Source organism: Erigeron canadensis, chromosome 1 (genome assembly GCF_010389155.1).
Source record: "Erigeron canadensis isolate Cc75 chromosome 1, C_canadensis_v1, whole genome shotgun sequence".
Lineage (NCBI taxonomy): Eukaryota > Viridiplantae > Streptophyta > Magnoliopsida > Asterales > Asteraceae > Erigeron > Erigeron canadensis.
Genome location: NC_057761.1, coordinates 51,870,239 through 51,891,493, shown reverse-complemented (window position 1 = coordinate 51,891,493; position 21,255 = coordinate 51,870,239). Strand labels below are relative to the sequence as shown.

The following is a 21,255-nucleotide window of genomic DNA, read 5'->3' as shown; positions in this document are numbered from 1 at the left end:
CCTTTCACTTTATGATCCATCAAGTTGAACTATTTTATACGTGTCAAACCAGCTATGCAATCTTTACTACTCTTGACAATCATAATTTTTAATTGACTAGAGAGATTTTTTTTTGTTACTCCTTTGGACATATTACATTAAAGTATGTATGTACATTGTACATGTTTTTTATATTAAAAACATATTTATTTACTCCCCTCAATGATAAGAACTTTATCAACTCAATTCAATTCCATTTCATACCAACTCTTGTCACACATACAAATATACAACCCCCTTTATCTCTTCCTCTCTATTTGCAAATTGTAACTTCTCATTATTATCCTTTTTGTAAAAATGTTGCTCAACTTCAAGAACACAAAAATCATCACAATATTGATCTTCATTTTCATTGTATCTCATCTCACAATTGAAGCTAAATCAAACTCATGGGTTGGTTCAAAATACCAAGTTGAATGCACAATGTGTGCTGCTTGTGATAACCCATGCAACCAACCAATTTACTCTCCACCACCACCACCACCAAAACTCACACCACCACCATCTCCCATCTGTCCACCACCACCGTCACCTCCCACCTCCGGCGGTAACGGTGGCTCCGGAAACTATTATCCACCACCATCAACTTCCCAAGGTCCTTACTACACCTACCCACCACCATCATCACCACCTTCAAATAATAACAACAATTACCCTACCCCACAACCACCTAACCCCATTATGCCATACTTTCCTTACTACTATTACAGCCCTCCACCACCAACACTCTCCACCGCCGCCGTGTCACTTCCCGGGCCCACCACCATTTTAGTGTTACTCAACTTCATTTTCTTTATCTTTTTCTTTTAAAGTTATAGAAAAGTAAAGAATAAAGTGTCAAGAGTTGATAGATCTACAAAAAGATTGAACAAGATTTGAAATTGATGAAATCCCAGAAATACCCATCAAGGGATTGTTGATTTATGATGAAATTCATGATCACGCTCACTCCAAGATGATGATGAGGATGGCTTAAAGTGGAAAATTAGAAAGTACTTTTGCAGTGAAGTAATCTGTAAATTCTTGACAGTTTGTCTTCTTCTTTTTTGTAATTTTACTGTCTATTTGGTTTTAAATAGTGCTACATTAATGTTTAATAATATTAACAATTTTTCTCAATATAAACAATAGTATTAACAATTTTTCTCAATTATCTGCAAGAAGTTTTATCAAGGTTTATTAGTTATATATTGATTTTTATTGGAATTGAAATTGTAGATGTGGGATTTAATTTTATGATTTTTAATCATGATATAAAATTATTTGCAAACTTCTAGAAATTATTAAGCCAACTTGTAGATGTGTGTGTTGGTGTTTGAGCTAATTAGAAAATAATATATTACTCTTATTATTAACTTTCCATATTAAAATATATATGCAAAAGTTTTTGCGCCACATGCCTTAAGGATTCGTACATAGTTGAGTTTGTGATTGTTCTTCTACAAAGAGTCCATGACTGATTTGTGTGCATAGAGTATTTATACATATGGATATATTACATATTTACAAATTTACATATATACACTTGTATAATATGTGTAAAGGGAGTATACAAAAGTTTGCTTATATTAAAGTGGAAACCATGTCCCTCAATTTGAAACTTTAATTTGACTTGACACGCTTACGCAAGATAAATATTCGAATAGAAAATGATACTTTCTGTTAAAAATAAGAAACAGAATTAGTACAATCGTATCGACATGTTATGATCGCAGGAATTTTAAGCTAGTTTTTAAGAGAGCTGATAATTTTTGTTACTCAAATAAGTTTTTCTTTTAAACCGCTCTTTTAAAACATCTAAACTAACATCATTAGAATTGATCGCCCGATTTATAAAGTTTTTGTATTTTTAAGAAGAGCATTATTACAAAAACAACAAATGTTAAGACTCAAATTTTATCAACCGGCAAGGATGATTTGTGATAATAAGCAGAGGCGGTACCAGAAAAAAATCTCAAAGGGGCAAAATTAAAAAATCTGTAAAATATAAATATATAAGAGGTCAAAGTGTTAAAAACCTATAAGAAATTTTTTAAAATCGATGAAAAATTTGAAAATACATGACAAAATCTAAATTTTGAGGGGGGCAATTGCCCCCTTTGGCCCCCATGTGGTACCGCCCATGATAATAAGTCTGTATGTTAACTTATACTGGTTCAGTGGTTCATGTAAGTTCAGTATTCATCACTTGTTTGAAACATGGTGCTTCATGGGATTCTAGATGTTATGCCAATCATCCTAGTGTTCAAGATGTGCCCGGAACCCCGGATTGATTTATGATTGCTTCACGCTATTATGTTTCAGATTATGAGGAGAGATCGATATTCAACTAGTTTGCCGGTTGAAGAGACAAAAGCAACACGCAAAATTAAGACAATAATAGGTTAGAAATTTATTTTAATTAGAGGGGTACCCGCACAATACAATGACGGTTGCAGTTTGGCGGCGTTAGGTGATATAGGTTATTGATAGAAAGGTTAATGAAGATATATTAGAAGATAAAAGATTTATGATGTAAATTAGTTAATTAAAGACATAATGTTATTATAACATATAATGTAACTTTTAACATTGGAGTGTAGAATTATTATTATTACTCACTATAAGATAGTGTAGATTAGTTATAAATCTTTAAATTAAGAAGAGTGATATGTAAGGAAGTTATTAATTCTCTAATTTTCTTAATAAAATCAAAGAATAAGATTTGAATGAATGAAATTCACGTGTTATCATTTTATAGTTTTAGGAATATATTTTTAACATAATATATCATCATCTTCCATATAAAAAAGGAAATTAAGTAAAAGATTATGGGCCTGAATTTATTTTTGGAAAATGTAAGGGCGTTGGCCCATAAGTCCATAACTATGTGGACATCCAGACAAACCCGTAGCGGTAATCAATATTAAGACAGATATTCCATGGTTTTCAACTTTTTTTTTTCACTACAGAGCTAGTTTACATTTTGGTATAGTCGTAACAACTGGTTTTTGAAGTGGTAAAAAAAAAAGTTAAATGGGTGAGAATACTCTAGTACCATGTAACTTGGAATCCAACATGCACACCATATATCACTCATGTCTGGTTACTTACCATTATCACACATAGGTTATTAAATATAGTTTTTCCTCTTATCTTTGACAATATTTAAACCTGTGATTTGCAGTCTTCATTTGTGGAATCATGTAAATTAGTAACTGGTTTTTAAAGTGTAAACCATATAAATCACCTATCAAAGTTAATAAATGTATCAAAGACGGAAAAACTTTAATACCAAAAGTCCAAAATGAAAGTAATGTATTTATGTATGGATCCTAAAAAGGAAGTGAGTTTTGAGTGTTGTGTTTTTCGTTTGCAAGAACATTGCTGGCAAGTTGCAACCTACGTGACTTTTTTTGCACTTTTCTCCAATATGTTTACTCAAATAAGGTTCAAATCAAAAAATATCAGGATTCAAACCCCTAGCCAGTATTATAATCAAAGCGTTACAAACAATTGTACTATTGCCATTAACTTTTAAATGCAACGAAAATTGTACTCTTGCCATTAACTGATTAACTGCTAATCTGCATGTCTAGCATAACCGTCTAGCACCGCTTTAACCTTTTTTGTGGCTATATGAGAGTCTACTTTTGGAGTTATTTTTTTCTAAAGTCTCTAATAAAAACTCTCATCTTTTATATCGGATGAAACTGACAAATTTAAACTAAAGATCTTAAAATAGGAGTTGAAAACTCTATTTATTCGGGCTTGAGACCTGCAAAAAATAAACTCTCTATCTATAAATTGTTATCTAACTTAGGGTATGTTTGGCAAAAGTAATTGTAGCTGTAGCTTTTAATTAGAGCTGTAAGTTATAGTTTTTCATCAAAGCTATTAACATGATCTATTATTTTTAGTGGTGTTTGACACGCTAGCTGTAGCTGTAATAAAATATAAAATAAATATAAAAAATATATTTTAAAAAAACATTTTTCCGTATGTATATATAGATAAAATACTCAACTTAACTTGCATATATAAAAGAGAGTAAAAAAAATTTCATACCTAAACTTTAACATATATATGAATGACAGCGACATTCCATAACCATTATCAGTTTATGTACAATCTATACAAAATTTTGGTATATTAAACTATAAACTGGTTGAGTGAGAACATGTTAAATTTATATAACTATTATATGTAAAGTTTGGAGCTTTTGTTCAAACGTTAGTATTAACAACGTTTCATAAAAGAGCTTTTCACCGAGCTTAAAAGCTTAAAGCTTTTCCTATCAAACAAAGCTTTTTAAATTTTAAGACCTTTTAGTTTAAAATGAAAAGTTAAAGCTCCTGAAACGCTTTTGAAAAACTGTGCCAAACATAGCCTTAAAATGTTAAGCGATGTTTAACTTTCAATTGGATTTGTGGTGCCTTATTTTCATTAGTCTTAGTGCAAAGCATCAACCCAACATATAAGATTTATGGCCTTGATGCGATTGCCTACAGCTGGCCATGTAACCGTCCTCTATATGTGCGAGTGCAATTAAGGAGTAAACTTGTAGTGTTTTTGTGTATTTGATATACTATTTATTATATCTTTTGTGTATAAAGTTTAAAAGAAGTCATGACTTTTACTTGTACAAGCTAAGAAATATTAGTAACTCATGATTTTATAATCAATGAAAAACCATTGATTTTTTATTGTAAAAGATTGAATGGAATACGTATAGATTGTCATAAGTTTATTCACATGTGACAGTCGTTTTTTGGAAGGGAATTGTTTTCCAAGATATCCAATGGATATCCATAATCTCATACAACGGATATAGATACGAATGAATGGTTTTTTCTTAAAAGCGAATGGAAGTGGATATAAATATAAGAACATCCGATTCGGATCCACACATTTTTGGTAGCTGGAGAAAGGGGACCTTGCAAAGACAATATGATCGAAACATGACAAGTAGAAAAATTATATGATCTTTGTTTCAACTTTCAAGCAATCAAGTAAATTCCAACTATGGGCCGGGGGATCCTTGTAGGACTAATGGACCGAAAATGGGAGACAATTTCAACATTTCCAAATGAATGAATGATCTTTGTTTCAATTAACCTGGTCTTCCATCCCATTTGGTCGTACAACCCCTCAAAGGCTAAAACAATAATATATCACCATCATTACATAATTTTGCATATTTTTTTAAGTTTAACTACTGTTGGAATGTTGGATAGCAGTGTGGCTCACTATAAGTAAAAGAAGACTCGGTGTTACCGTTAATGTTGTTAACATATGGCAAGTTGACTCATCCAAAAGAATGATGAAAACAACATACTAACTATGAATTGATAACAAAAGAACCATTAATAAATAAATTTGAACATTAGATTTCAAAATTGATCTTAAATAAACTAATCACATTCTTCTCTGCCAACAAAAATTGAATCATCAAGATTCAAGAGACAATTTGAAAATACAACAATAAAACAATTAATCTAAACAATAAGTTACCACATTTCTCTACTTGAAAATGATAGAATTTGTCTCAATTATCATCACTCATTCCTTAATTTTTTAACCAAAAATGTTGCCTTTTTTTCTCCAATTTTCTTGATCAAGCAAAAATAGAACCACAAGATAAAGCCATCAACAAAAATGCAGCTTGTTCTTCCTCACAAACCTTTTTCCTCTGCTTTCTAATCTTTGATCTTGGTCTTTGGATCACTACTTCTGACCCAAACTTTACTAATCTTTTCTTCAAACAAAAATCACCCATATTACTATTACTGTTACTATTGTTGATACTGGTCAAACCACTACTTTGACTATCACCACTACATGTTGAGCTGGCATCAATCATGGGTTTCTTTGGATTTTTATCATCTTTTTTTATGCCCATCAATGTCCTTCTCTTTCTGCTTTTGATCCCACAAGCATTGCATAAAGACTGCAAATGATACAAAAAAATTAATTTTACCAACATCTTTCTTTCAATATTATCATAAAAAAAAAAAGACTGCCCTTGTTTAGAATAAGAAAGTAATCATGATTCATGATCATGATCAGTCAAAAAAAAAAACATGGGGAAACTATGCTACAAAGAATCAAACTATACCCAAAATTCTTTTTCAAGATTTATTTTGAATTAATTTATAAAATCATTTAAACTTCAAAAAATACCTTAGGACCAGCAGGGCCACCTCTCCAAAGTGGGGTTTTGGAGGTCCCACAATCAACACAAGTTTTGATCAAACTTCCACCGTCGGATGTAGTTGACCCACTTCTTTCTGGGCTGCTTTTGCTATTCATCATATCATCACAATCCGATCCCTAAAGAAACAAACATAAAAATTAGCCGATTATAATAAAACCAAACAAATTAATTAATCATGATCAAAAAAATAATAAATTAAAGATTGATCGATGATCACTCACCTTATCATTTAGATCACCCATTAAACCCAACAAAAACAGATCAATTAACTTTAAAACCCAAAAATAAACCCCTGATTTTGATCGCCTTCAAATCAAGTGATCACAAGAATGAGATCAAGAGAGGAAATTTTCAAGATTTTGAATACCCAGATGAGAAAACGACTGATTAACTGATAAAAGCTCAATGGGTTGAAGAATCAAGAGAAAAAATTGAAGCTTTTTAAAGGATTGATTTGGAGAGTGAATGTGTGTGATTTAGAGTGTGTATTTGGGGGAAGGAGCCGAAGGAGGAGTAGAGCGGCAAAATAAAAATGCAAAAGGTTTTAAGAGAGTGGGAAAACCCTAAAGAGGCGGTAATGTTGGATTGACGAGATTGCCCCTCTCAATTCTTTTTGGCATATTTGTTCAATTGTTAAACTTTACCAATAATGTCAAAATGTTCCTGCTTTGTTTTTTACAGAGGTTGTAAAACTCATCGGATCAGCCCATTTTGAGTGGAGAGTCAGGATATGGATTTTTTAACACATTTGATGGGCTATACTATATAAACCTTAATAAAATTTCGGCCGTACTATAAAATTCGAAACATTTGCGTCAATTGGGGGAGGCTTGCCATCCCCTAGCCCCCCTTGTCTCCGCCTATGCGATTCTTCATCTCGTTGAATGGAGTTCGAGTTATAAATTCTCCAATCTTGACATGAATGAAATGAGGATTTTGAGAAATTATGATTCTATTTATTATGATGTAAAAAAGTATTTATCATGAATCTTTTATGTTTAATTTTCGAGTTTTGTAGTGATATGTCTGTTTTCGAACAATTATGCTTAAATTTAAATTTTTTTAGTAAGTTTTTAAAGTTCTATTATATATAATTTCAAAAAATAGTTATATGTTTATATAAAAATCCCAAACCGAGTACTTCTCAAGAGTCTAAGTCTCTAAAAACTTTCTACTTCCTTCCTTATAAGTTTTCCAATCTTTTTTTTTTTTTTTTAAAAAAAAAGTTATATGTTAGTTCTTTAAAACACAATATATATGAAAAGGGTATGACGTTCCTAGTTACTTGTTAAACGAGTTCTACATTTGGTTTGACATTGGCACAAGTCGTTTAAGCTCGTCTCAAATCGAGCTTTTAACAAGTCGATTTATAAAAAAAATTTCAAAATATTCAAATATATAGCAATTTAATAGTATTTAGAAATCTTATCTGAGTTCAATTTTTTTGTATTTGGTAAAAAAAATTTTGCAATATAATATAGTGGATTCATTTTAAAAAGATTTTAAACCTAAAATATTTATTATTTTTTACTTGTGGAATTAGAGGGTGTTTGGGGTTGAGTTTAGAGATAAATTTTTTAATTATTGCGTTTGAAAATCATAAATAATCTGTTTTTAGTGTTTGGTAAACAAGTTTCAAAATTTGATTATTTGCGTTATGGATGTCACAAAACGTATTTTTTGAAAAGCACCTCCCTTTCACTGCATGAAAACGCCGTTATTAAAAACCAGTTTCCCATTTGATCTTTTACATTAATATCCTTAAAGCCTTCTATATATTGCCCTCAAAATAAGATATTATAAGATATAAATATTGTTGTGCAGGCTTTGTATTTTTTTTGTTTAATTTCTTTAATTATCGATCTACGCCACTTATGAAATTTGGTAATGTTATTTGGTTTTCTGTGATTTATTTATTAAAGTATTAAACAATTGTTTTCATTATATCATCTAAGTATTCATATACACTATCAAAAAATATTTTTTATAGTTTTTTTCTTTATTAAACATCAAAAGTTTCATCAGGTTTGAGCCTCGTTATATATACATATCTTAATCTTAATTACATTTTCATAATAACCATTTTATTGATGTCTTTTTTTGTCCTTTTACTTGTGTACTCTTTGAAGTATATATATTTGCCAAACACCTAAGGAATTAATTATTTGCTTATTGTAATATCAAACAACATAATCAAATACAAACATTATTTTTTAGCAGCACGTTTTGTCACAGTAGATTATCCGATTCTGATTATCCAAAATACATAATCTATTTCTAAAAAGCAATCGCAAACACCCCCTTAGTTGTGCCAAAAAAACCCTGATTTTTTAAACTGGATCAAAACCCAAAAACCAAACCCGGCCAAAACAGAGTTTGACCAAACCGATTCATGGTTTGGAAAACCGACGGTTTGAAAGTGGTTTGGTTTCAGGTTATGGGATCCGGTTGAATCTGATTTTGAGATCGAGTCGGGTTCGGTTTTGAGACAAATAAAAACCGAAAAAATTCCCAAAAAACCCGGTCAACTTTTGACTAGAATCGGATTCAAATCGGTTATACGTTGGCAATCCCAATTTTTAACTCCGTTGACTAAAACCGGTTCAGATCAGGTTGCTTTTTGGGCTTGGACACAACTAATGTGGAGTGGAATATTTGTAAATTTGAATCTTTGAGCTATTGTTGTTTTTCAATTCTAGCCTTATGAGGCCGGTCATTATAGGGGTGTCCTCCGTGCGTCCGACGCACACCAGCGTGAGGACGCCATTAGCACGGCTACATCTTTCGTAGCGTTCGAGTCATTTGTTCCAGATATAGACGTGCGTTTTTGCTTGCTAATGGGTTCCAATCTCAAATTTGTTAGCTTTTAAAATTAAAAAAAAAAAATACAGGTGTGTAGTGTATATAAATAGGTGTATATATATATATATCATACGAAAAAGATGCTCCGTATTATATTTTATATAATTTAATATGAACTTTAGTGTTAACCCCTCAACTTTAAGTTATTTAAGAAATAAACTTTATAGTTTTAAAATTTTACTTTTAAACCCTAATTTCCTATATAGATTTTGTTTAAAATTATATAAGATTTGTTATTATAATTAATAAAAGTTTTACTTAATTTGTTTTTCTATTTTAGTTTACTTTTGTGAAAAATAAATGGAATAATAAAATAATAGATTAATAGTGGAAGAAATTGGTAGTATAAAGAGGGGGTGTTATTGGGGTGTTCTAAGAGAGAAAAAGCTGATAAATGGTGAAAGAAGTGGGAAGAAGTGGGTAAAAAGCAGTTCCTATAAGAAGCGGCCTGATTATTGGTCGAATCTTTTAACTTTACTCTATTTTTAAGTTTGGTATTAACCTGTTCTGTTATCAATTTTAGACGCAAAAAGCAATATAAACTCGATTTAATCAGTCAAAAAATAACCATCTAACAATGAAATTTTGCCATTGATAGATTGGAATTTATCTTGCATTCTTGCAATACTAATCAGAGCCTTCATTTTGTTTTCCACACGTGAAAAAAAATGTCGGAAAACAGTAAAGGATGAAACAATATTAGTTGTGGTAGATAAATTTCCATCCACAAATATACCACCAGTCATCACCGTCACAAAACATATCAGCATCTGTTTTTTTTAACAAATTCCTACTAAAATTTAAATACAACTAAATGAATGTTGAAAACTACCACTTTCTAAAATCATAAAATGTAAGACAAAAATTACAAAAAATTGAATGAAATATTACCATTTACCTTTAACTGATCACATTCTAATACCAAGTACCAACATAAACATAATCATAAAAAATTATCAACTAATTAAACATCAATATAAACAAGTTACCACATTTAGCTCTCTAAGATTCCTCCACACAAAAAAAACAACCTAAAACTACTAAGACAAACACAAACTTTTTTATTTTTTATTTTTAATGTTATGATTTCTTGATCAACCAAAAACAGAACCACAAGATAAAGCCATCAACGAAAATGCAGCTTGTTCTACTTCACCAATTTTTCTTCTCTGATTAGTAACCTTTGATCTTGGCCTTTGCAACACTATTTCTGACCCAAATTTCATTAATCTCTTCTTTAATGGAAAATCACTTATATCACTAATCTTGACACTGGTCAAACCACTTGTTTGACTATCATCATCTCCTGATAATGAGCTGGCATCCTTTGTTGTTTCTTTTGGTCTTTTATCTTCTTTTGTTTCTCCCAATAATGCCCTTCTCCTCTTTCTACTTCTGATCCCACAAGCATTGCACAAAGACTGCATTTATAATTTATCAAATTAAGCCAACATTTATTTTTTTCAAGAATCATATATCTATAAAAAGACCAATATATATATATATATATATATATATATATACCTTTGGGCCAGCAGGGCCACCCCTCCAAAGAGGGGTTTTAGAAGTGCCACAATCAACACAAGTATTGATCAAACTTCCACCGTCGGATGTGGTTGATCCACTTCTTTCTGGGCTGCTTTTGCTATTGATTACATCATCACAATCTGAACCCTGTAATATATTAAAACACTAATTAAAACTTAACCAAAACTTTTTAATTAATAACAATAATGACCATGAATTAATGTTGATCAATGATCACTACTTACCTTATCACTTAAATCACCCATTGATTCAGCCCAACAAATCAAATTAAATCAAAAATACTTAGTTGATTCAAATTAAAAAACACCCCCAAATGAAATTCACAATCTCAAAAAAAAAAAAAAAAAAAAAAAAGATACCCAGAAGAGATTGAGTGGGATTTTTTTCAAGATTTTGAATGCCCAAATGAATGGTTGATTTTGTAAAAATAACTCGATTGATTAGAGAGTTTTGGAGGGGGGAATTATTTTTCGAAGGTTTTTAGAGAGAAAATAAAAAAAGATAAGGTGTGAGAGATATATATAAAAAAACAGCTGAAGTTTAGTAGCGGCAAAATAAAAATGCGAAAGATTTTAAGGGGGTGGGAAACCCTAAAAGAGGCGGTAACGTTGAAATGACGAAATTGACCACTTGTTTTTAATGGCTTTTTTGGACGTTATACGGGTAACCCCGCCAAAATATAATGAAAATAGGCGCCATTGATTTTTATTATATTTTGGAATTTTTGGAGTATTTTTGAAATTTTGGATTGTGTGTGTGCGGCTACAAATATTTGAAATTAGGACCAAGGTTATCTTTTTAGTTGTGTTTGTTGGGCTTCGGATGGACCTTTCATTTTACATACCAAACGAGTACTTCATTTTACGGTTTGAAATTTGAATAACTATTTTTGTAACTAGATGTCTAGATGCTCATGTAAAACATTTTTATAAGAATAGTAGTCTTTACTTTTTAGACTTGTATCTAAGCCTGGTAACGAACATAAGGTTTGCCAATAGTTCATGACATTTTTAGGTGGAGAGTTAAACAATATTTCAAATTCATTTAATTAAATGAATAAACACTAACTCACACAAGCATGGTACCCGCACAATGCATGGCGATGATAGTCATAATGATGGGATGGCATAGACGGATGGTGACGGCGGCTACGGCCGTTGGTAGCGGCAAATACATCAAGTGGTGTAGGTATTTGATATAAAGATATTTGATTTAAAAGTGTTGTGATAATATTTTTAGAAGATAATGAAATGATTGTATAAATTAATTAATTAAGGGTAAAATGGTAATTTCGTATGTCCCAAAGTTGTTAACTTTTCAACAAGGGGTTATAATTTTTATATAATAGTATAGAAGTATAGATGTCATGTTCGTTCATTTATGTCCATGAACATTTTTTTTTTTTGTCAATGTATTTCTTTCATTATACTCCGTACTTTTTAGTATAATGTACGCATATATATATACACACACATAAGTTCGGGTTAAAATAAAACAAGTATTAAAATAATACAAACAGTTATTTTTTAAAAAGTTGAAAATAGTTGTGAATTTCCGAATCTTTGTGCATCAATTTTATAGTGATCTAATGATCAAGATCATTATTAGATTGTCTACTTTAATATTTATTTACAATAACCAACTCTTATATACATATCTACTATATCTGATAAAGTACTAACAATTATCGAATATCATAAATTTAAAGGAACATTGTATATAGTTTAGACTCTGTAAGTTCATGTATATTTGTTGTTTGACCCAATTATCTTTTTTAAAATGATGAAATGAAAAAGAGATGGTATTTTAATGCTCGTGTTCTTTCAATTAACTTAACCAAACAAAGATAAACAAGCTTTATATGTGTTACTTGTTTCTTTAAACCCTAATTGAATGGATATATATACACAATCTAACATGGTTATTGTTGTATATATCTGATTTTCTCTCTCTCTCTCTATATATATATATAACCTATTATACTTATAAAAAATGTATAGGATGGCACTATTCGTTATTAATATTACTAGACGGATATTCGCGCGATGCAACGGCGGTGGCCGGAAGTGACAGCGGTTGATTGTAGTAATTTCCATATCAACGTTAACAAAATTGCGGGTTAAAAAAGAGACACAGTGGTTGGAGCGTGTCTGATTTTAGGGTGGAGAGAGTATTATGGGAATAAAAAATGTCTAAAGGCAAATAAGATATTTCAAAAACATAAATAATTAATAAGGGGTTGCTTTATTAGGTAGTATAGATATAGATAAACGAATAAGTTTTATGTTTATATTAAGTTAAGCAGAATTAACGTGTTGACATCGCTTGTGAATTCCGTGAAAACACTAGTGTATGATATGTATATTTATGCATATGTAAAAGATATTGTGATATTAGTTGACTAGATTATTGTCCCGCGTAATACGCGAGAGAACATATTTTGTTAATGACGTATTATCGTTTCATAATATCGTAAATTGACAAATATAAATAAAAGATGTTGAAATAGGATTAATTAGTATTATGATACAAAAAATGTAAATTAGTTTTCTGTTAAAATAAGATATTTTTCACTTTTAAACAGCTGCTAAAATGAGTTAATTTACAAATAAACAAAGTTTTATTGAAGACTATTTCATTTACAATGAAAATTAAGATATGTCCCCTATAGAGAGAAAATAAACATAAGATTTCATGATTTTATATTTTTATAAACAATTAGTAAAACTTAATATCAATGTATTAAGTGATAGTTTGCAAATAAAGATAACCATAATTGTTTAGCGGGTTATGTAAGTATAATTAAGTACTAAATATACGTTTGACTTTCTTTAAACTCGTGTAACTATACTAGTCATCTTATAAAACCTCTCACATAATTTAATACTTATACACACATAACGAAAATTTAATAAAATAAAATAATCTTACATAAATATCATACCATCATAGCAATATATAAGCACTACACTTACATCTAATATTCATTTAACTACTGCCTGAGCGAGCATATAAATACCATTTTTTAAAAGATCTTTTTAAAAGGTATTAAAAAAATTTCAATTAAATAATAGATATTTTCACTTCTATTTAAACATTCTATTTTAGAGTTTCTTTCTTAAGGTTTTTATCCTTCAAAATTCTACTATTTGTCTTTATAATTACTTTTTAAAGATTTTTTAAAAGTAATTTTACATCGATATATTAAGATTTCTAGATTATGTATTTATAGTATTTCTTTAGAATTTTTGAATTTCGAATAGTACAAACAATTGTGTGGTAATCTTCTTTTAACATATCTCATAATTATCAAAAATTTCACACAATCTATTTTACAAACGAACCCCAAACACCAATAAATAACTATTAATTATGTTATAATGAAAAAATTATGTTTATACCATGTATTAGGCGGAATAAGTTATTTTATAATTGTAAAATAAAGAACTTTTAATATCTATATTTATTGAGATGATCTTATATAATAAAAAACAGATAGCTATCAAATTGCAATTAATTCGAACGCCATAAGTCAATTGCGTATAATTTAGATAAATAAGGTTATATTTTAGTCTAAACATATGGACTAATATTGTGTTTACTACATTTGTCTATACATCTGATATCAGTGGTGGAGCTACATGAAGGTCAAGAGTGACTATACTCCACGATGTTGATAAGAAGAGTGACTTTTTTGTACATATTTATTTGATATGATACTAAATCTAGTAAGAAATTATGAATAAAGATAATTATGAATATTTTTTTTCGAATATTCAGTCGGCATACGATATCAAAAAAACCTCACCGTATAATGGTGAAGCCTTGCATGAATACTAGTTAATTATATTAATAAAATATTTGATAATGAATTAATTTTCCAAATTTCTTTCCTTACATTTAATTTAACAAAACATGGATTAACAAAAATACTGAAGATAATAAATAAAATTTTAGAGCTAGTCTTATGAAATTGAACCCTTCTTCATTTGGTAACCAACTAAGTAAAAATAAAGACTAAAAACTTAAATAAAATTTTAAAGCTAATCTTATGAAATTGAACAACCCCTTCTTCATTTGGTAACCGGCTAAGTAAAAACAAAGACCAAAAACTTGGCTTTTATATAGGTGTTATAGTTTTTTGATTATGGTAAGTTAAAGCCCAATAAAATATATGATAAAATTTTCAAAATTGTTAACAATCTAATATTTTAGGGACCAATCATTATAGAATCGTCACATATTGGATTACGTTACGCTATCGGCTATACTATAGAGTTGATTGATTTTATAATTTTAATATTATTAAAAGTATACATGTAAGAATGATATATTTAGTCTAATCATATAAAGTATATGTATTAATATTGTCATTTAATAAAAATAAAATAATTAAATTTGATCTAATGGTTATAAATCAAAGATAGATATCATCTAAGGTTTTTATATGTTTGAAAATAAATTTAGAACTTTGTTTTATATATATATATAATATGATGAAATATGACCAAAAGTATAAATTAACGATAAAAAAAATTTGTAAATTGATGAGTGAAACTATTGTTATATTTACTTAAAAATTAATTAGGTAATAATATTATTATTTTGATCAAAGGTTATAAAGTGTAATTAATGATGAAAAACAAAAAAGTGTAAATAGTAGAAAACAAAAAATGTAAATTATTGGTGAAAAATAAAAAAGTGTAAATTAATGAGAAGGACTAATATTGTATTTACCTAATAATAATTTAGGTAATAATACCATTATTTTGATCTAAAGGTTATTTATAAATCAAAGTTGGAATTCATCTAAGAGATTTTATATGTTTATGAATGAATTTAGGACCTTGTTATATATATATTGGTAGATGAAATAAATATAAACATAAAGGGAAGAATTATTTCTATTATATATGCATTTATATTTATAGTTCTAAATGGAGAGATATGTAAAAGTCGTGTTCTTAACAAAAAGAAATTTGTTCCCGTGTTCTGTTTTGTACCTATTCATTAAAAGAAAACTTGAAATTTTTTTCCTCATATATACAAACCCAAAGTAACCCACTCCGACTGGGATGTGTTTTGCGTCTCATAAAGTCATAAGTTATCTTATTCGGGTCCTGATGGGGTTGTTTGGGGTTTAAATTTTTAATTAAGACTCAAATGTTTATTTCAATATATGGATCGTTTTTACCGGGGAATAAACCATTTGTGTATTACGGTACTAATGTATGATCTGATATTAGTACATGGGTTGACGTTATATATCGGCTTACAACTTTGACACATAGTTATTGATATAAAAAAGTTATCATTACCACCCAACCCATATATGACCATCAAGTGCAACAATAGCTCTAAAGCTTATGTATATTTTATATAATAAAACAAATATCAGTTTTATAGAACTTTAAATTCCAAATTTCATTAATTCATCAAAACCACATTTATATTGCTCGCCGCCGTCATCGCCGCTGCTACCGTTGCGCGTCACCACCACCCATCACCTCCGCTACCGGCATCGCACGTCACAACCACCCGTCAACTGCACCACTGCCGTCATTACACCGCTACGTCTCAAAAAATATCATTTTAGTTATTAAAATGACTATCATTTAAACATAAGACTTATATTAACCCGATGATTTTTTGATGCCTCTCCATCTCAACCCTACAAAAAAACACTATGAATAATAACTTTTACTGGTGCTTTGAACAATGATGGAAAATATAGAAGTAAGTTATTCAATACCGCCTTAATAAGTGTTATGCTATCCCAAATAGACAGATTCTATTAAGTGTATATAGTTAAAGAAATATAGAGATAGGATCGAACCCACATATTTAAACTTCATATGTGTGGGTCTAGGCTTCACGGAGATCGAACTCGAAAACTTAAGGTTATCAAAGAGGTTTTTTTTACCAATAGGATAAGTCCTTATTTTTAATAAGGAAAATAAGGCCTTACCCAACCATAGCCTCTTTCTCACTGCCACGTCAGCACCACATCATCTCTTTTCTCATTTTATATTACAGAAATACTACTACCAACCATACCTCTTTCTCAAAAAAAAAAAACAATCTTATACTCACATTAGCCTTTCTCTCTCTCTACTTACTTTCTCTCTCGCTCTACTTTCTATTGTTATCTCTTAAGAAAAAGTTAGAACCTTTTTCTAAGAAAAAGACCCAGAAAAAATGAGAAAAACGGCGTTGGGAAGGGCCTAATAATACTCAGTAATAAAAAAAAGTTTCGTCAAATATCCCTGCCACCGACCCACGGCTATAAATAACCTCGGTCTTTTTTTTCTTATTTCCCCTTGCTTCCTTTTTGGTTGTAGAGATGTATAAAATTCGTAGTACTAGTCGGAGAGATCACTTTTCGACTGCGTTTGATGTACGGTTGAGGTTTTGGCTTAAGGAGGAGCGTTTGCCCAAAAAGAGACGCCTCATCATCAATAATGCTACCACTCTTGAGGTTGTAATTATTTATTTATTTTTCTTTTTTCTTTTAGTTTTCATTCAGTCATCATAGTTATGTACGAATTCCGAATTTTTGACAACAATTTTTGTGTTATCATCCTTTTTTTCTTTTAATATATGATTCATTGTGGATGATTTGGGTACCGCAGAATCTAAATGCCATCGTTGCGGATATATGGGCTGGTGACCCGGTTACCCAACTTGATGCCACGACTCATCTTTGTACCCTCTTAGCTACAGGTGTGTGTATACATATACTCCATATTGTTTTTGCTTTTACTTGTTGATCCATCATTACATAGTATATATGTTTGTTACTGTAAGTAGGAGACAACCCTCCCATTGAACAAGTTGTTCAATCAAAGACACTTGATCGTCTTGTCGAGTTTCTTGCGGGTGTTGATTCGTCCCCTAAATTGCAGGTGCTTTTTTGCTTTTTCGTTCTTTGTTTGTGACCTTATACACACTATATATAAAAATGTCGCGTATCTGTTGTTGTAGCTCCAGGCAGCCTGGGCTCTAACTAACATTGCTTCCGGGACAACTCAACAAACTCAAGCTGTAATTGATAGTGGTGCCGTATCAATACTTGTAAAGCTTCTTTTATCTGCTAGTTCAGATGTTTGTGAGCAGGTATGTATATAATTTCATCTACTTTATGTTTTATTAATTTATAAAAGATATATATATATATATATATATATATATAAGGGCACTAACAATATCTTGAATGCCCACCCAATATATCTGTCGAAACCTTTTCTAAAGATTATAAAATGTTGGAACCACGTTAGTGTGACCGTCACTGATCATGTATCATTCCTGATATGATAATTGACGATAATGAAATCCCTATGTCTAGGTAAATATATGATGAATGTATTTACTCTTAGAGATGTAGAATAGGGTTTCTCATTAGGTGATTGTAAATAAGAGGACTAATGGTATACACATTAAACACCATAGGGGTTGAATGTGTAATTACTAAAGGGTGGTAAGTGTAATTACTCTCATTATAAATAGAGGGTAATTAACCCTAAGTTAAGGTTAATCACACACACATAATCCCACACAAATTCGTGTTTTTACTCCTCTCAAATTCGTGCATAACATCACAGCCGAATTACCTATCTCATCCTAACTCAATCACCTTGTTTTGGGAACCCGAAATCAATGGCAAACATGTTTAATGCTTTTACAAGTTCCACAGGATCATCTATTTTCCCTTGAATCAAACCATGTTTATTCCAACATAAAATACATAAGAATTTTTGTTAATTCCCTTCGCTACTGACAACTTATCTCATAGCCTCGTCGATTGATGGTAAGTTTCTTCACATGTTTGCGTTAATGAATGTGCATTTAAATATTACTTTGTGTCGATTCAACCTACCATCGCAGTTCAGTTTGTTTTGTGACCATCCATTGTCTTGCTAACACTAACTTACCTACTTTCCTTTGGACTGAGGCCTTAAAAACAGCCGTTCATATACTCAATAGAGTTCCTTTTAAATCTGTCCCCAAAACTCCTTATGAGATTTGGACAGGGAAGAAACCGAGTCTTAGATATATGAAAGTATGGGGCTGTCCTGCTGAAGCTAAATTTTATAACCCTAACTTAAAGAAACTTGATCCTAAGACTATTACATGTTTCTTTGTCGGTTATCCTGATAACTCAAAAGGTTATCGGTTTTACTGTCCTTCCCACACTACTCGCATCAGTGATACACAGCATGCCACGTTCCTAGAGAACTCAGAGATCAGTGGGAGCACGACAAATCGTAACTTCGATTTACAAGAAGTACAAGAAGCGGGGGGAAACGATTCGTCGGTTATTATTACTCCTCCGATAACTCCTCTTGTACAGAACGCTGCTCCGAATGTCACTGATCCAACTCCGAATGTCACTGATCCAACTCTACCTAATGTTAATCATGAGACCACTAATGCTGAAGGATCTTTCGAAAATCCCGAAAATCAACTCAGGAGATCATCGAGGTCACGTAGGGCCACTAATTTTGATGACTTCGTTACTTATCTCACTGAAGTTGAGGATGTTGGAAAGCTTATTGATCCTAACTCCTATAAAGAAGCCATTAATGGTGATCAGGCCACTCAGTGGAATGAAGCCATGATTGAAGAGCTTAATTCCATGCAGCATAATGACGTTTGGGAATTGGTTGAACTTCCTGAAGGATCCAAAACTGTTGGTTGCAAATGGGTCTTCAAAACCAAATTAGACCCGAAAGGAAACGTCGAACGCTATAAGGCCAGATTGGTTTCGAAAGGCTATACTCAGAAGGCTTGAATCGATTATCAAGAGACCTTTTCTCCCGTGTCCCGTAAAGACTCTTTAAGGATCATTATGGCACTAGTAGCTCACTTTGATCTTGAGTTACATCAGATGGATGTCAAAACAGCTTTCTTAAATGGAGACTTGGAAGAAGACGTATACATGTGGCAACCTGAAGGATTCATTCCAAAAGGTAAAGAGCACATGGTCTGCAAGTTAAAGAAATCCATATATGGGTTGAAGCATCGAGACAGTGGTACCTTAAGTTTGATGAAGTTATTAAAGAACAAGACTTCATAAAGAATCAAGTGGATCAATGCACCTATCTCAAGATCAGTGGGAGTAACTTTATAATCCTTGTTTTGTATGTAGACGATATTCTACTAGCAAGTAATAACTTGGATATGTTGCATGAGTCGAAGCGGATGCTTTCGCAGAAATTCGACATGAAAGATCTCGGTGATGCCTCTTATGTTATAGGTATCGAAATACATCGGGATAGGCATAATGGTATTTTAGGTCTTTCTCAAAGGGCCTATATTGAGCGGATTTTAGAACGCTATAACATGCAACATTGCGCACCCACTGTAGCTCCAGTAGTTAAAGGAGATGTATTCGGTACTTTCCAAAGTCCGAGCACTGAGATTGAAAAGGAGCAAATGAGGATGATACCTTACTCGTCAGTAGTTGGGAGCATTATGTATGCTCAGGTCTGTACTCGTCCAGATATGGCTTATATTGCCGGTATGCTAGGGCGTTACTTATCTAATCCTGGATTAGCACACTGGAAAGCGGCTAAGAAAGTTCTACGATATTTGCAAGGGACCAAAGACTACAAACTAACGTATAAAAGAAGTGACAATCTAGAAGTAGTAGGCTATTCCGATTCTGACTTTGCCAAAAGCAAGGAAGATAAGAAATCTACTTCTGGGTATATTTTCATGTTATCTGGCGGACCTATCTCTTGGCGGAGTCATAAGCAGAAACTGACTACAACGTCCACCATGATGGCTGAATACATTGTCGTTTATAATGCTACTTGCCATGGGATGTTAATTAGGAATCTGGTCAGTGGACTCAAAGTCGTCAACTCCATTTCTAGACCATTGAAGCTTTACTGTGATAACTTAGCTGCCGTAACTTTCTCAAACAGTAACAGTTCAACTGGCGCTGGGTTGTATCTCGATACAAAGTATCTGTTTGTACGCGAACAGGTCGAGGAAAATGTTCTTTGTATTGAGTACATAAGTACAAATGACATGCTAGCGGATCCGATGACCAAAGGTCTTCCTCCTAATATCTTCGTAGGACACGTGTTGAAGATGGGGCTTACTAAAGACTTAGTTTAATTTAATAGCATATTGTACTTATTTGGTCATTAGTATTATTGTTTAAAAAATTTCCTCCTTATACAGATTTTGTTTGTCTATTAATTACACTTTGAGTACTCATATTGGTGTATTGACATTATTGTGACAAAATTTGTCTTAGTCAATTGATCATTGCTTATTAGTTTGAAATTTGAGTCATAGTTTAACTAGTGGGGTCCTGAGTTGATGTTCTTCTCTACGACTGTACTTATTGGCTATGATTTCGGTTTAAAACAAAATGAGTATTATTCCAGAACTTATTTAAATACTCATAGATAAATGATCGCTCGGTCAAGTGGGAGAATGTTGGAACCACGTTAGTGTGACCGTCACTGATCATGTATCATTCCTGATATGATAATTGACGATAATGAAATCCCTATGTCTAGGTAAATATATGATGAACGTATTTACTCTTAGAGACGTAGAATAGGGTTTCCCATTAGGTGATTGTAAATAAAAGG

General features: G+C 31.3%; 3 protein-coding genes across 3 annotated transcripts; 1 reads left to right on the top strand and 2 right to left on the bottom strand.

Annotated features, from left to right (window-relative positions):
* The first annotated feature begins 221 nt into the window (after positions 1-221).
* Positions 222-1,192, top strand: LOC122584913 (leucine-rich repeat extensin-like protein 3). Its single transcript, XM_043756989.1, has one exon. The coding sequence runs from the start codon at positions 337-339 to the stop codon at positions 847-849; it is 513 nt and encodes a 170-aa protein (XP_043612924.1). The 5' UTR covers positions 222-336; the 3' UTR covers positions 850-1,192.
* A 4,217-nt stretch (positions 1,193-5,409) lies between these two features.
* LOC122585195 (GATA transcription factor 16-like) lies at positions 5,410-6,770 on the bottom strand. Its single transcript, XM_043757307.1, has 3 exons — positions 6,457-6,770; positions 6,202-6,351; positions 5,410-5,968 (listed from the first exon to the last, which is right to left on the bottom strand). Exons 1-3 carry the CDS (start codon positions 6,475-6,477, stop codon positions 5,636-5,638), a joined length of 504 nt encoding a protein of 167 aa, XP_043613242.1. The 5' UTR covers positions 6,478-6,770; the 3' UTR covers positions 5,410-5,635.
* Positions 6,771-10,037: 3,267 nt separating this feature from the next.
* Positions 10,038-10,974, bottom strand: LOC122585102 (GATA transcription factor 16-like). Its single transcript, XM_043757198.1, has 3 exons — positions 10,870-10,974; positions 10,622-10,771; positions 10,038-10,518 (listed from the first exon to the last, which is right to left on the bottom strand). The coding sequence occupies exons 1-3, from the start codon at positions 10,888-10,890 to the stop codon at positions 10,192-10,194; spliced, it is 498 nt and encodes a 165-aa protein (XP_043613133.1). The 5' UTR covers positions 10,891-10,974; the 3' UTR covers positions 10,038-10,191.
* Positions 10,975-21,255: the final 10,281 nt, after the last annotated feature.

Coding starts and splice junctions, on each gene's coding strand:
- LOC122585102 (XM_043757198.1), bottom strand. CDS start 10,890: ATGGGTGATTTAAGTGATAAG. Junction 10,772..10,869: donor TGGGTGATTTAAGTGATAAG/GTAAGTAGTGAT, acceptor AATATATTACAG/GGTTCAGATTGTGATGATGT. Junction 10,519..10,621: donor GTGGCCCTGCTGGCCCAAAG/GTATATATATAT, acceptor TTATAAATGCAG/TCTTTGTGCAATGCTTGTGG.
- LOC122585195 (XM_043757307.1), bottom strand. CDS start 6,477: ATGGGTGATCTAAATGATAAG. Junction 6,352..6,456: donor TGGGTGATCTAAATGATAAG/GTGAGTGATCAT, acceptor TTGTTTCTTTAG/GGATCGGATTGTGATGATAT. Junction 5,969..6,201: donor GTGGCCCTGCTGGTCCTAAG/GTATTTTTTGAA, acceptor TATCATTTGCAG/TCTTTATGCAATGCTTGTGG.
- LOC122584913 (XM_043756989.1), top strand. CDS start 337: ATGTTGCTCAACTTCAAGAACACAAAAATCATCACAATATTGATCTTC.